The sequence below is a fragment of the Leucopleurus acutus genome (assembly GCF_964270905.1).
Source record: "Leucopleurus acutus genome assembly, chromosome: 7".
NCBI classification, from domain to species: Eukaryota; Metazoa; Chordata; class Mammalia; order Artiodactyla; family Delphinidae; genus Leucopleurus; species Leucopleurus acutus.
Genome location: NC_139150.1, coordinates 30,717,670 through 30,733,132, shown reverse-complemented (window position 1 = coordinate 30,733,132; position 15,463 = coordinate 30,717,670). Strand labels below are relative to the sequence as shown.

The 15,463-nt window shown below is 39.8% G+C and overlaps 1 protein-coding gene across 1 annotated transcript in view; it reads right to left on the bottom strand.

Annotated features, from left to right (window-relative positions):
• Positions 1-15,463, bottom strand: part of LOC309964258 (bile acid-CoA:amino acid N-acyltransferase-like) — a 49,032-nt gene that overhangs the window by 11,814 nt on the left and 21,755 nt on the right. Inside the window, 1 exon segment of the mRNA XM_082843086.1 lies at positions 13,035-13,237. Coding sequence (XP_082699212.1) covers positions 13,035-13,237 — 203 coding nt within the window.

Genomic DNA, 15,463 nt, shown 5'->3' with positions numbered 1-15,463 from the left:
AACCTCTGTATGTTTTATTCAAGAATAACAACCCCAGTGAAATTTAATGGGAAAAATCAGATGACGTAGATTTTAAGGCCTTAAAAGAGAGTTTGAAGAACCTACCTGCCCTGGGGCATCCCAATTATCAGAGTTCCTTTTTCCTTTTTGTATATGAAAAAGGAAATACTCTTGGGGTACTCATCCCATAACACAGGGACCACCATTGACCCATAGGGTATTATAGCCAGCAACTGGACCCTGTAATATGGGGATACCTGCCTTGCCTTAGAGTCATTAGGCCCCAGCTCTTTCAGTTAAAACCACTGAGAGAGACAGGAGAAGATGGCAGAAGAGTATCACCTTCCTCCCCACAGATACATCAGAAATACATCTACACGTGGAACAGCTCCTACAGAACACCTAATGAACACTGGCAGAAGACCTCAGACCTCCCAAAAGGCAAGAAACTCTCCACGTACCTGGGTAGGGCAAAAGAAAAAGGAATAAACAGAGACAAAAGAATAGGGACGGGACCTGCACCAGTGGGAGGGAGCTGGGAAGGAGGAGGGGCTTCCACACACTAGAAGCCCCTTCGCGGGTGGAGACTGCAGGGGACGGAGGGGGAAGCTTCAGAGCCACAGAGGAGAGCGCAGCAACAGGGGTGTGGAGGACCAGGCGGAGAGATTCCTGCACAGAGGATCGGTGCCGACCAGCACTCACCATCCCGAGAAGCTAGTCTGCTCACCTGCAGGGACGGGCAGCGGCTGGAAGCTGAGGCTCGGGCTTTGAGCTTGGATCCCAGGGAGAGGACTAAGGTTGGCGGCGTGAACACAGACTGAAGGGGGCTAGTGCGCCACGGCTAGCCGGGAAAGAGTCCGGGAAAAAGTCTGGACCTGCCGAAGAGACAATACACTTTTTCTTGCCTCTTTGTTTCCCGGTGCGCGAGGAGAGAGGATTAAGAGCGCTGCTTAAAGGAGCTCCAGAGACAGGCGCGAGCCGCGGCTATCAGCGTGGACCCCAGAGACGGGCATGAGATGCTAAGGCTGCTGCTGCCGCCACCAAGAAGCCTGTGTGCGAGCACAGGTCACTATCCCCACCTCCCCTCCCGGGAGCCTGTGCAGCCCGCCACTGCCAGGGTCCCGGGATCCAGGGACAACTTCTCCGGGAGAACGCATGGCGCACCGGCTTCTGCCGCCGCAGGCTCGCCCCGCATCCGTACCCTTCCCTCCCCCTGGCCTGAGTGAGCCAGAGCCCCCAAATCAGCAGCTCCTTTAACCCTGTCCTGTCTGAGCGAAGATCAGATGCCCTCAGGTGACCTACACGCAGAGGCGGAGCCAAATCCAAAGCTGAACCCCGGCAGGTGTTCGAACAGAGAAGAGAAAGGGAAATTTCTCCCAGCAGCGTCAGAAGCAGTGAATTAAAGCTCCACAATCAACTTGATGTACCCTGCATCTGTGGAATACCTGAATAGACAACGAATCATCCCAAACTGAGGAGATGGACTTTGGGAGCAAGATATATTATTTTTTCCCCTTTTCCTCTTTTTGTGAGTGTATATGTGCATGGTTCTGTGTGATATTTTGTCTGTATAGCTTTGCTTTCACCATTTGTCCCAGGGTATTGTCCATCCGCTTTTTTTTTTTCTCTTTACTTTGAAAATTTTTTTCCTTAATAATTCTTTTTTATTTTAATAACTTTATTTTATCTTACTTTATTTTAGTTTATCCTCTTCCTTTCTTCCTTTCTTTCTATTTTTTTCTCCCTTTTATTCTGAGCCATGTGGAGGACAGTCTCTTGGTGCTCCAGCCAGGCATCAGGGCTGTGCCACTGAGGTGGGAGAGCCAACCGCAGGACACTGGTCCAGAAGAGACCTCCCAGCTCCACGTAATATCAAACGGCAAAAATCTCCCAGAGATCTCCATCTTAACACCAACACCCAGTTTCACTCAACGACCAGCAAGCTCCAGTGCTGGACACCCTATGACAAACAACTAGCAAGACAGGAACACAATCTCATCCATTAGCACAGAGGCTGCCTAAAATCATAGTAAGGCCAGACACCCCAAAACACACCACCAGACGTGGACCTACCCACTAGAAAAACACCAGCCTCATCCACCAGAACACAGGCACTAGTCCCATCCACGAGGAAACCTACACGACTCACTGAACCAACCTTAGCCACTGAGGACAGACACCAAAAACAACGGGAACTACGAACCTGCAGCCTGTGAAAAGGAGACCCCAAACACAGTAAGATAAGCAAAATGAAAAGACAGAAAAACACACAGCAGATGAAGGAGCAAGGCAAAAACCCACCACACCTAAAAAATGAAGAGGAAACAGGCAGTCTACCTGAAAAAGAATTCAGAATAATGATAGTAAAGATGATCCAAAATCTTGGAAATAGAATAGAGAAAATGCAAGAAACGTTTAACAAGGACCTAGAAGAACTAAAGAGGAAACAAGCAATGATGAACAACACAATAAATGAAATTAAAAATACTCTAGAATGGATCAATAGCAGAATAACTGAGGCAGAAGAACGGATAAGTGACCTGGAAGATAAAATAGTGGAAATAACTACTGTAGAGCAGAATAAAGAAAAAAGAATGAAAAGAACTGAGGACAGTCTCAGAGACCTCTGGGACAATTAAACGCACCAACATTCAAATTATAGGGGTCCCACAAGAAGAAGAGAAAAAGAAAGGGACTGAGAAAATATTTGAAGAGATTATAGTTGAAAACTTCCCTAAAATGGGAAAGGAAATAGTCAATCAACTCCAGGAAGCACAGAGAGTCCCATACAGGATAAATCCAAGGAGAAACATGCCAAGACACATATTAATCAAACTATCAAAAATTAAATACAAAGAAAACATATTAAAAGCAGCAAGGGAAAAACAACAAATAACGCATAAGGGAATCCCCATAAGCTTAACAGCTGATCTTTCAGCAGAAACTCTGCAAGCCACAAGGGAGGGCAGGACATATTTAAAGTGATGAAGGAGAAAAACCTACAACCAAGATAACTCTACCCAGCAAGGATCTCATTCAGATTTGATGGAGAAATTAAAATCATTGCAGACAAGCAAAAGCTGAGAGAGTTCAGCACCACGAAACCAGCTTTACAACAAATGGTAAAGGAACTTCTCTAGGCAAGAAACACAAGAGAAGGAAAAGACCTACAATAACAAACCCAAAACAATTAAGAAAATGGGAATAGGAACATACATATCGATAATTACCTTAAATGTAAATGGATTAAATGCTCCCACCAAAAGACACAGACTGGCTGAATGGATACAAAAACAAGACCCGTATATATGCTGTCTATAAGAGACCCATTTCGGACTTAGGGACACATACAGACTGAAAGTGAGGGGATGGAAAAAGATATTCCATGCAAATGGAAATCTAAAGAAAGCTGGAGTAGCAATTCTCATATCAGACAAAATAGACTTTAAAATAAAGACTATTACAAGAGACAAAGAAGGATACTACATAATGATCAAGGGATCAATCCAAGAAGAAGAGATAACAACTGTAAATATTTATGCACCCAACATAGGAGCACCTCAATACATAAGGCAAATACTAACAGCCATAAAAGGGGAAATCGACAGTAACACAATCATAGTAGGGGACTTTAACACCCCACTTTCACCAATGGACAGATCATCCAAAATGAAAATAAATAAGGAAACACAAGCTTTAAATGATACATTAAACAAGATGGACTTAATTGATATTTATAGGACATTCCATCCAAAAACAACAGAATACACATTTTTCTCAAGTGCGCATGGAACATTCTCCAGGATAGATCGTATCTTGGGTCACAAATCAAGCCTTGGTAAATTTAAGAAATTTGAAATCTTATCAGGTATCTTTTTCGACCACAAAGCTATGAGACTAGAAATCAATTACAGGAAAAGATCTGTAAAAAATACAAACACATGGATGCTAAACAATACACTGCTTAATAACGAAGTGATCACTGCAGAAATCAAAGAGGAAATCAAAAAATTCCTAGAAACAAATGACAATGGAGATATGACGATCCAAAACCTATGGGATGCAGCAAAAGCAGTTCTAAGAGGGATGTTTATAGCAATACAATCCTACCTTAAGAAACAGGAAACATCTCAAATAAACAACCTAACCTTGCACCTAAGCAATTAGAGAAAGAAGAAGAAAAAAAACCCAAAGTTAGCAGAAGCAAGGAAATGATAAAGATCAGAAATAAATGAAAAAGAAATGAAGGAAACAATAGCAAAGATCAATAAAACTAAAAGCTGGTTCTTTGAGAAGATAAAGAAAATTGAGAAACCATTAGCCAGACTCCTCAAGAAAAAAAGGGAGAAGACTCAAATCAATAGAATTAGAAATAAAAAAGGAGAAGTAACAACTGACACTGCAGAAATACAAAGGATCATGAGAGATTACTACAAGCAACTCTATGCCAATAAAATGGACAACCTGGAAGAAACGGACAAATTCTTAGAAATGCACAACCTGCCAAGACTGAATCAGGAAGAAATAGAAAATATGAACAGACCAATCACAAGCACTCACATTGAAACAGTGATTAAAAATCTTCCAACAAACAAAAGCCCAGGACCAGATGGCTTCACAGGCGAATTCTATCAAACACTTAGGGAAGAGCTAACACCTATCCTTCTCAAACTCTTCCAAACTATAGCAGAGGGAGGAACACTCACAAACTCATTCTATGAGGCCACCATCACCCTGATACCAAAACCAGACAAAGATGTCACAAAGAAAGAAAACTACAGGCCAATATCACTGATGAACATAGATGCAAAAATCCTCAACAAAATACTAGCAAACAGAATCCAACAGCACATTAAAAGGATCATACACCATGATCAAGTGGGATTTATGCCAGGAATGCAAGGATTCTTCAATATACACAAATCAATCAACGTGATACACCATATTAACAAATTGGAATACAACCATATGATCATCTCAATAGATGCAGAGAAAACTTTCGACAAAATTCAACACCCATTTATGATTAAACCCCTCCAGAAAGCAGGCATAGAGGGAACTTTCCTCAACATAATAAAGGCCATATATGACAAACCCACAGCCAACATCGTCCTCAATTGTGAAAAACTGAAACCATTTTCACTAAGGTCAGGAAGAACACAAGGTTGCCCACTCTCACCACTATTATTCAACATAGTTTTGGAAGTTTTAGCCACAGCAATCAGAGAAGAAAAAGAAATAAAAGGAATCCAAATCAGAAAAGAAGTAAAGCTGTCACTGTTTGCACATGACATGATACTATACATAGAGAATCTTAAAGATGCTACCAGAAAACTACTAGTGCTAATCAATGAATATGGTAAAGTAGCAGGATACAAAATTAATGCACAGAAATCTCTGGCACTCCTATACACTAATGATGAAAAATCTGAAAGTGAAATTAAGAAAACACTCCCATTTACCACTGCAACAAAAAGAATAAAATATCTAGGAGTAAACCTACCTAAAGAGACAAAAGACCTGTATGCAGAAAATTATAAGACACTGATGAAAGAAATTAAAGATGATACAAACAGATGGAGAGATATACCATGTTCTTGAATTGGAAGAATCAACATTGTGAAAATGATTCTACTACCCAAAGCAATCTACAGATTCAATGCAATCCCTATCAAACTACCACTGGCATTTTTCACAGAAGTAGAACAAAAAATTTCACAATTTGTATGGAAACACAAAAGACCCCGAATAGCCAAAGCAATCCTGAGAACAAAAAATGGAGCTGGAGGAATAAGGCTCCCTGACTTCAGACTATACTACAAAGCTACAGTAATAAAGACAGTATGGTACTGGCACAAAAACAGAAATATAGATCAATGGAACAGGATAGAAAGCCCAGAGATAAACCCACGCATATATGGTCCTGTTATCTTTGATAAAGGAGGCAAGAACATACAGTGCAGAAAAGACAGCCTCTTCAATAAGTGCTGCTGCTTAAACAAGACAGGTACATGTAAAAGTATGAAATTAGAACACTCCCTAACACATACATAAAAATAAACTCAAAATGGATTAAAGACCTAAATGTAAGGCCAAACACTATAAAACTCTTAGAGGAAAACATAGGCAGAATAATGTATGACATAAATCACAGCAAGATCCTTTTTGACCCACCTCCTAGAGAAATGGAAAGAAAAACAAAAATAAACAAATGGGACCTAATGAAACTTCAAAGCTTTTGCACAGCAAAGGAAACCATAAAGAAGATGAAAAGACAACCCTCAGAATGGGAGAATATATTTGCAAATGAAGCAACTGACAAAGGATTAATCTCCAAAATTTACAAGCAGCTCATGCAGCTCAATAACAAAAAAACAAACAACCCAGTTCAAAAATGGGCAGAAGACCTAACTAGACATTTCTCCAAAGAAGATATACAGACTGCCAACAAACTAGTGAAAGAATGCTCAACATCATTAATCATTAGAGAAATGCAAATCAAAACTACAATGATATATCATCTCACACTGGTCAGAATGGCCATCATCAAAAAATCTAGAAACAATAAATGCTGGAGAGGGTGTGGAGAAAAGGGAACCCTCTTGCACTGTTGGTGGGAATGTAAATTGATACAGCCACTATGAAGAACAGTATGGAGGTTCCTTAAGAAACTAAAAATAGGACTACTATATGACCCAGCAATCCCACTACTGGGCATATACCCTGAGAAAACCATAATTCAAAAAGAGTCATGTACCACAATGGTCATTGCAGCTCTATTTACAATAGCCAGGACATGGAAGCAACCTAAGTGTCCATCAAGAGATGAATGGATAAAGAAGATGTGGCACATGTATACAATGGAATATTACTCAGCCATAAGAAGAAACGAAATTGAGTTATTTGTAGTGAGGTGGATAGACTTAGTGTCTGTCATACAGAGTGAAGTAAGTCAGAAAGAGAAAAACAAATACCATATGCTAACACATATATGTGGAATCTAAGGGGAAAAAAAGGTCATGAAGAACCTAGGGGTAAGACGGGAATAAAGACACAGACCTACTAGAGCACGGACTTGAGGATATGTGGAGGGAGAAGGGTGAGCTGTGACAAAGTGAGAGAGTGGCACGGACATATATACACTACCAAACGTAAAATAGATAGCTAGTGGGAAGTAGCCACGTAGCACAGGGAGATCAGCTAGGTGGTTTGTGACCACCTAGAGGGGTGGGATAGGGAGGGTGGGAGGGAGGGAGACGCAAGATGAAAGAGATATGGGAACATATGTATATGTATAACTGATTCACTTCATTATAAAGCAGAAACTAACACACCATTGTAAGGCAATTATACTCCAATAAAGATGTTAAAAAAAAAAAAAACACTGAGAAAATCGTTGTGGGATCCCCTTTAACCTTTTTTGTACTTCATGCATTAGAAGCTTTCCTGAATTCTCATCACTCTCAACATTTCTCAGTCAGCCACTTCACCCCCATGAAGTCCTTTTGTTAACTGCCCCTCACATAACTCTTCTATATTGTATTAAGCTTAACCCTGCTACTCTTCTCTACATCACTGACGAAGTCCCTTTTGACAGCTTAACGTTGAGAGATCACCTCCTGACTGCTCATAATGATCTACAGGAAAATCTTTTGAGTAAATCTGACCTCTCATGGTTCTCTCATGGTTCACTGGTGGTTCTTATTTAAAAGGTGCTAGTGGCAAATATTGTGCTGGGTAAGCTACTTCAACTCCTTTGATGTTGTTGAGGATGAATCTTTACCTATGGCTACTTTGGCCAAACAGGCTGAATTATACACTCTTACATGAGCTTGTACTTTAGACAAGGAGAAAACTGGCAATATTTATACTGATAGCAGATATGCTTTCAGAGTATCTTATGATTTTGAAATGTTGTAGAAGCAACATGGCTTCCTTACTTCCAGCAGAAATAAAAATTTAAATGGCCCCTATGTTCAGAAATTTTTACCTGCTGCCTTAGCTATTATTAATACTTTGGGAGCATTCTAACCCTGACTCTCTGCAAGCTAAGGAAATCACCTTGCAGAAATCATTTCTGCAAAAAAAAGTCTGGCCTTAAAGGGACCAGCAGCAGCCAAACCTTTGTCATGGTCTAAAGAGTTATTTCCCCAAGTGGTAACTTAAGAAAACTCGCTAGAGAAGTCCAAAAATTGGCCTCAGAAAAGGAAAAACAAGATTGGAAGTTCAACAATTGTTGGTTTGATAAAAAGAGAAAGCTCTGGTTTAGACCAAGTAACAACCCAGTCCTACCAGAGACTCTAAAATTCCCACTCCTCACCACTGCACATGCGTTAAACTATTGATCTACTGACAAAATGACAACATGCATGAATCAATATTGGGGAAACACTAACTAACCCATGAAAAGTACATACCTCACTTGTCCCACTTGTCCAAAATACAACCCAGGAAGCCTGTTCATACTGCTCCCAGACATTTGTAACTGCCTAATAGACCATTCGAGGTCTGACAAATGGGTTTCATACAACTTTCTCCACCTCACGGATATAAACATGTTTTAGTCATGGTCTGTATGTTTTCACAATGGACTGTTGCCTTCCCTTACAGACAGGCTACTGCCTCTTCTGTGGCTAAAGTCCTTTTGGAAAAGATTATCTGTACCTCTTCAATTTCATAGTGATCAAGGAACCCTTTTACTGACCAGGTGCTTTGATAAGTCTGTGCTGTTTGGCTGGTTTTACACACTTCACTGTACTTTCTGCCCTCAAACCTTTGGCTTAGTCGAACACACCAGTGGCATTATTAAGACTCAGTTAGCAAAATTGGTACAGGCCCTCTAAGTACTTTGACCAAAAACATTGCCATTGGTCCTTCTAAATCTCAGATCCATACTTTTTGGAACCCATAAACTCTCACCCTTTGTGACAGTCAAATGACACCCAACGTTTTGGCTCTTGCTTCTTTTGACCCACAACTGATAAAAGAAGAGATACTCCAATATTGCAAAGGCCTAATTGCTTCTATTAAAAATAACTATGTTTTGGTAGAGCAATCTTTTCACAGTGTACTCTTGGGAGACAAGGACCTTATGATTCACATTCTGTAACCTGGAGATTTCATCTACTGGAAAAGACACTTCCATAAAAGCTCTCTTCAGCCTCACAGGAAAGGCCCTTATGCACCAAACTCCAAGGAATAGACTCTTGGATTCATGTGACACATCTAACGAAAGCATCAAACCCTGAGTAGACCTGCACATCATTTAGTGACCTGAAAGTAAAGATTTCCCAGAATTGAAGCAGATGACATCTGATGAGACAACTTTCCCAAGATATTCAGACCAGGCCTATTGGAAGTTTGCCAACTTTTGATGATGACATAATGCTTTAGATGATCTTGATAACATATGGATTTTAGATTAAAAGTACCTGATAGTTGTCCCTCCCTGTTACTTGCATGGTACCTCGACTGGTTTCCAATCTATGCACTTGCCCTCCAGTGTGAGACACTACACCCAGGAAAGGTCCTTCCTGGCATTGAGGGACAAAAAGCTGCTGAAACTGGAAAACCTGACTCTTGATCAGTGATGTTTTCAGAGAAAGATCTTGATCTAAAGGGGGAAATGTAAAAAATTAATAAACTAGAAACCTCAATTAAATAGAGTTGGGAGACTAGAAGGGGGAGCTCTCACGCCCCACAACAAAGTCCAACTAGAAGAAGAAATACTCCTCTTCTTTCCTGGCAAGGATTCAGCCAATGAAAGGTCATAGAGTCTTTGTTTACTATAGCTCTTCCCCCGCCCACTTCCTTTTCCCCTCCATAAAAGTGCTCTCTTTCCCTTGCTGTGTTGGGACTTGCACGTGGCTCTCCATGGTTGAGACACCAAATTGCAGTTCTCTGCTGATCTCAAATAAACCCATCTTTGCTAGAGAAATATCTGGAGGTCTATTTGTTTTAGGTCAATAGTCCCGAAAATAATAGAAATGAGATGTTGATTCTATCCATCATTTAGCAAAACCCTACAATCTCAAACAACCAAAGAACTTCAATGGCCAGTGGGAACAAAGCATGTACTAATCCCACCCACACGCCCAGTTCTAGAGTTTTGGAATATGTAACTAATGTCCAAGGAAAATGCTCCTTCAAGAATATGTCAGGTTCTACTGACTGAATACTATGGATTTAACATTGCCGATAATGCTGGCATGTTGACTTAATGTCTGAAACTGCCACAGTCATCTTGTGACCTTGAGGAGAAGGCCAGGAAATTACAGAAATGTCAATCCAGTCTCCTCAATAAGAAACTCCACTGAGTTTCCAAACTAAAGCTAGAACCACCTATCTCCAGATCTGTTACATGAGAGAATAAAATGCCTTATGTTGATGTTGTTTAAGCCACACTCAGTGACTTTTCTGGAAACATAGCCAGAACATTCCTAATGGATTCACCATGGGAGGAACACGTGCTAAAACTCAGGAGCAGTGTGTTCAGGTAACCATAGTAGCTCTTCATTACTTGAGTTTAGAGTATCAGACGGGAAGTAGCAAAATAAGGCTGGAAAAGAAAACAGCAGCTTGACAGGGAATGACTTTGAAGAACATGCTAATAAGCAGCCTTTACTTTTTTCCAAACTACAGAGGAGAATCAGGACAGATTTTAAGGAGAGGCATAAGATAAGGCAGAAGTACGCAGAAGTCAGATTATGGAAAATTTTATCTAACATGCTAGGAAGCCTGACTAGGAAGCCTAGTAAATTGGGAGATGGTTAAGCAAGAGAGTAAAATAACTGTGCTCTAGAAAAACCAGTCTTATGACTCTGACTTGCAAAATTGGAGGCAGAAAAGCCAAGCTTATTGCAATGGTACAGGCAAGAAATAATGGTGCCCTGAGCTAAGCAGCACCAGCAGGGAAAAAAAGGAAACAAGACAATGAGTTAGTTATGAGTGCAGAATATACAGCTCCTAGTTACCAATTTGGTATAGGAGAGCAAAGGAAAAGAAGGAGTTAAAGTTGTTGTTGTTGTTTATGGTATGAAATGTTGTTTTTTATGGTACAAAATAAAGCTTTCATTCTCCTTGAGCACTGGCCCCATGCAAGGATAGTTTCAGAGAGTCACATCTCTTCTAAAGCCTTACTGATTCCCTAGATTTTCTTAGGAAAAAAAGACATTTTATTAAGTAATGTTTGGGGTTTTTTTCTTACTATTTAGAAAAATATGAATGAATGTACCACTTGTATCTAGCTGATACAAATGTGAGAAATTCTTATGGTAAAGGGGAAAAAAATGAAACAAATTGAGTCATATATACACTCCATTTTTCATCCTGCATATTAAGAGAAGTGGCTTGAACCACCCACCCCCCTGCCCTTTGGGTTAAAAGAAACTTTCAAGCTCTGAAATTCTATATCAAGTTAAAAGATATAGTCACAGTTATGGCAAGGAGAGATGAGAACTCAGAATGGATTTGGCCATGGAAGATAAAGTAAAAGCCAGTATAACATGGATGAACAGAAAAAAGGTGACTCAGATATATGCAGGCTTTATCTAATTTACTTCTGGCCTTTGGCAGAACACTAACTCTTATTACAACTTCTGCCACCAAATTTTCAATTGGGGAATTTAGAGTCCTTAGAAGACACTTCAACAGATGGAGAAATAAGACTTTCAAGGAATTGAAGTATCTGAGGTCTATCCTCCTGCAGAAGAGACAGTGTGAAGCAGGTTTAATGGAAATACTCAGAGCCTAGGAAAGAAATCAGGTTTCCAGGCCTGGCTTAGTCACTAACTAGCCATCTGTGTGATATTGGTAGAAAGAATGATAGAAAAGTCACGCAGCACCTACAAGGCGACCCAAGCTAAAAGAGTGAAAAGCAGAATCACATAACATTTTAATTTCTCATCTAAGCCAAGCAGAGGGCTAGCACAATGATAACAATGCCTATTTGATAGTTCAAGGACAATTCCATTATATGCATCAAAAATAGCTATTTAAAAATTCAGTGCATCAGTAGAGTGTCAGCAATTGTTGCTCATCTTACAATTGCAATTCTCACAGTACTTTGGTGATCCTTATATGAGAAAGGATGCAGTACAGAGTCTTAATTACTTAGACTGCTTCTTATTAAGAAAAAAAAATTAGCAATAAATAAGGACTAACATGCATCAACCCTCTTACAACAGCAAAGCACATTTTAAAATTTAAAGAAGGTATGTGGATTATAAAGTACTATAGCATTATGTTTAAGACCTGTCAAGTAACTAAAAATTCTGACCCACTCTTCAAAGAAATAGATTATCTACCTGGTTAAGTATGGTGATTTAATAATTATCAGAGAAGGTGATAATAATAATAACTGATCAGATTTATTGAGTATTTGGTGTTGCCTGTTACTCCAATAAGCACTTGGCTTCTAGTATTCCTTTCTTTCTTTCTTTTTTTTTTTTTTTTTTTTACGGTACGCGGGCCTCTCACTGTTGTGGCCTCTCCCGTTGCGGAGCACAGGCTCCGGACGCGCAGGCTCAGAGGCCATGGCTCACGGGCCCAGCTGCTCCGCGGCATGTGGGATCTTCCCGGACCGGAGCACGAACCCATGTCCCCTGCAATGGCAGGCGGACTCTCAACCACTGCGCCACGAGGGAAGCCCTAGTATTCCTTTTAATTCTCACAATAACCTTATGAAGTAGTGTCACTACAATATTATTTAATAGAGGCAGAAAATGAGGATTAGGGGTTCTTAGTAACTTGCCCAGATTTCCACAACCAGATGGGATGGAGCCAGAAATGAAACCCATTTCTGTCTGAATCCAAAGCCAATGCCTTTGATTCCATGACAGACACAGGCTAACTATGCATTTCATCTTTCTGAGCAGAAGACACGGGATACAAAATAAATCATGTGTAAAATATAAATATGTAATAGAATTTCAAGTTCACTGAGGGAGAATCATACTTGGAAGTTAAAAGAAGTCACAGAATATCATGCTTATTGAAAAATAGGGATTGAAACTGACTGAAAAGGTCAAATTTACCTTAGGATGTCTCAGGAGAAAGTTGGCATCTTCCTCAAAATATTCCAAATCTCCTTTCTCTAGTTGGAAAGGGAGGTCTTCATAGTCACAGTAAGCCAAGGCCAAGACAGCAAAGCCATGACTGGCCAGAAGACTGGCTCGGATTTCAATCAGTCCACCAATACCACCAAACAAATCAATAACCACTGGGAAACAGCCCTCTCCTGAAAACAAAACCAAACAAAAAAAACTACAGAATTGAGTATGAAGGGAAGGTGAGAAGAAGAGAAGACAAATATGACAACATGAAGAAATGCATCACAAATTTTAGAATTAATGTATAAAATTTCAATAGAATTTCCAGCCTTTTTTTCTGGGGCAGAATTAAAGCTGATTGAGTTTATAATGGAGCATAATATTCAGAAGTTTCACTGGACACCATGTTCATTGACATGTTTAATCTCTACAGCCAAAGAGAATTCAGGACTCTTAATGAGTCATATCTATAGTGCTGGAGTAAAGAAAGCCAAAGAAATTAGGCAAGGGCTTCTTAACCTACACAAATAGGCTTGAGGAAATCAGCGAAGGTCCTGAAATTACATGCAAGACTATACATTTATATGTGCATTTTACTGATGAGAGCACCCACAGATTTAATTGGGTTCTCAAAGAAGTATATGGCTTTAAAAAAAAAAAGTATTGAAATGATTATGTTAGCTAAAATCCTGACTTAACACTGCTCTGTTACACTCATCTGACTATACAGTGATGAAATTTTACACCAAAATAGGGATGGTCAGGGTATCATTCTACACCCACTGTGTAGGCAGCTTGCTTCCAAAATAAAGCAGAGCTCACATACTGAAAGTAATTTATCATACCCTTATTGGGGATATACTATTATTGTATAAGTGATTTTAGCTAAGAAAGCCTGATCCTATCCATATTTGAAAGGAGTGACTTGATTTAAAGGAGTACTGGGAATTGTCAAAACAAAATATTGCTATATTTTCTCACCTTGAGAAAAGGAGAAATAAAGTGATACTGAATACATCTTGGTTTAAAAGTACCACTTGAATACATGACTAGGGATGTTTTTGCATATTCTGATTGACAGTACTTAAGAGTACTGAGCCTCTTATTCTGGAAAAATGTTGTTGTTGAGAACTTCTTTGAGACCTGACTCAACCGTTTTTGGCTCCACAGAACACAACACTTTTCTGTACCCCAACAGAGTAAGCACCCAAATCAGGAGACCCAGCACACACAATGTCTAAGAGCGTTCGCAAATAGCACACCCTAAACCAGCACATCATCCCAAGGTGAAAGGCCTGAACTAATATTCAGATTCTTTTTTTAATAGATCTTTATTGGAGTATAATTACTTCACAATACTATGTTAGTTTCTGTTGTACAACAAAGTGAATCAGCCATATGCATACACATGTCCCCATATCCCCTCCCTCTTGAGCCTCCCTCCCATCCTCCCTATCCCACCCCTCTAGGTTATCACAAAGCACTGAGCCGAATATTCAGATTCTTAACTGAATATTAGCGTCAAGGAGGTTTGTGCCACTTACTTCCTGACCCCTACACACAATAAAGTGGTCTATATGCTAAATACTGGGGGTAAAAATTTTTCAAATTTACCCAAAAAGGTGCATGGGTCATGGTGAATTTGCAAAGGGAAGCTTTTTTTCCTTTTACGCCATCTAACACTCTATGTTGTCAGAAACCACCTCTAACATTTCAGGTTTCCTTAACCCACCTCAGTTCTAGAAGGTGACTATTAAAAAAAAAAAAAAAAAAAAAAGGCAGGGAGAGAGGGGGAATACATCCTGATGATGTGATGGCTGTGTCCCAAATCAAAGCACATGTCTGAATAAGGCAACCTCAGACACACCTGAAACCTGGACCTACTGAGGGCTACTTCTGGAAAATTAACTTTGCTTCATTCAGTCCCCACAATAAACTCTGAGAAATGTACCAATAGTGTTTTGAACCACTTTTTGGTATGTTGAGATCACTATGAGAAACTGAATGTTCTGAAAAGTTTTATAGCCATTAGGGAGCATGTTATATTAGCTGCTGATTTATGGAATATCCTATAAATATGCAATATTTATGGAACTAGAGGGTATAAAGTTTCTTTGCATCCTCTATATTTCTTGCAATATTTCAATCCATTATATCATCAGCTTATTGTGACAATCATGCAATAACCTATGCCTAAATTAAAACTCAGACATGACAGAACCCCCAAAAGAAGCTGGGATACAGTTCCATATCAGGATGTGGGTCTTCAGATAGCTAGGCTTCAATGTGAATGAATTTCACATAAATCCAAAGCTATGGAAATCTCATAATGCAGGGACTCCATAAACTACTGTTACATCCTTAGGCTCCAGAATTGCTGAGATAAAACTTGAGTTGGAATGAAGTTATCACCA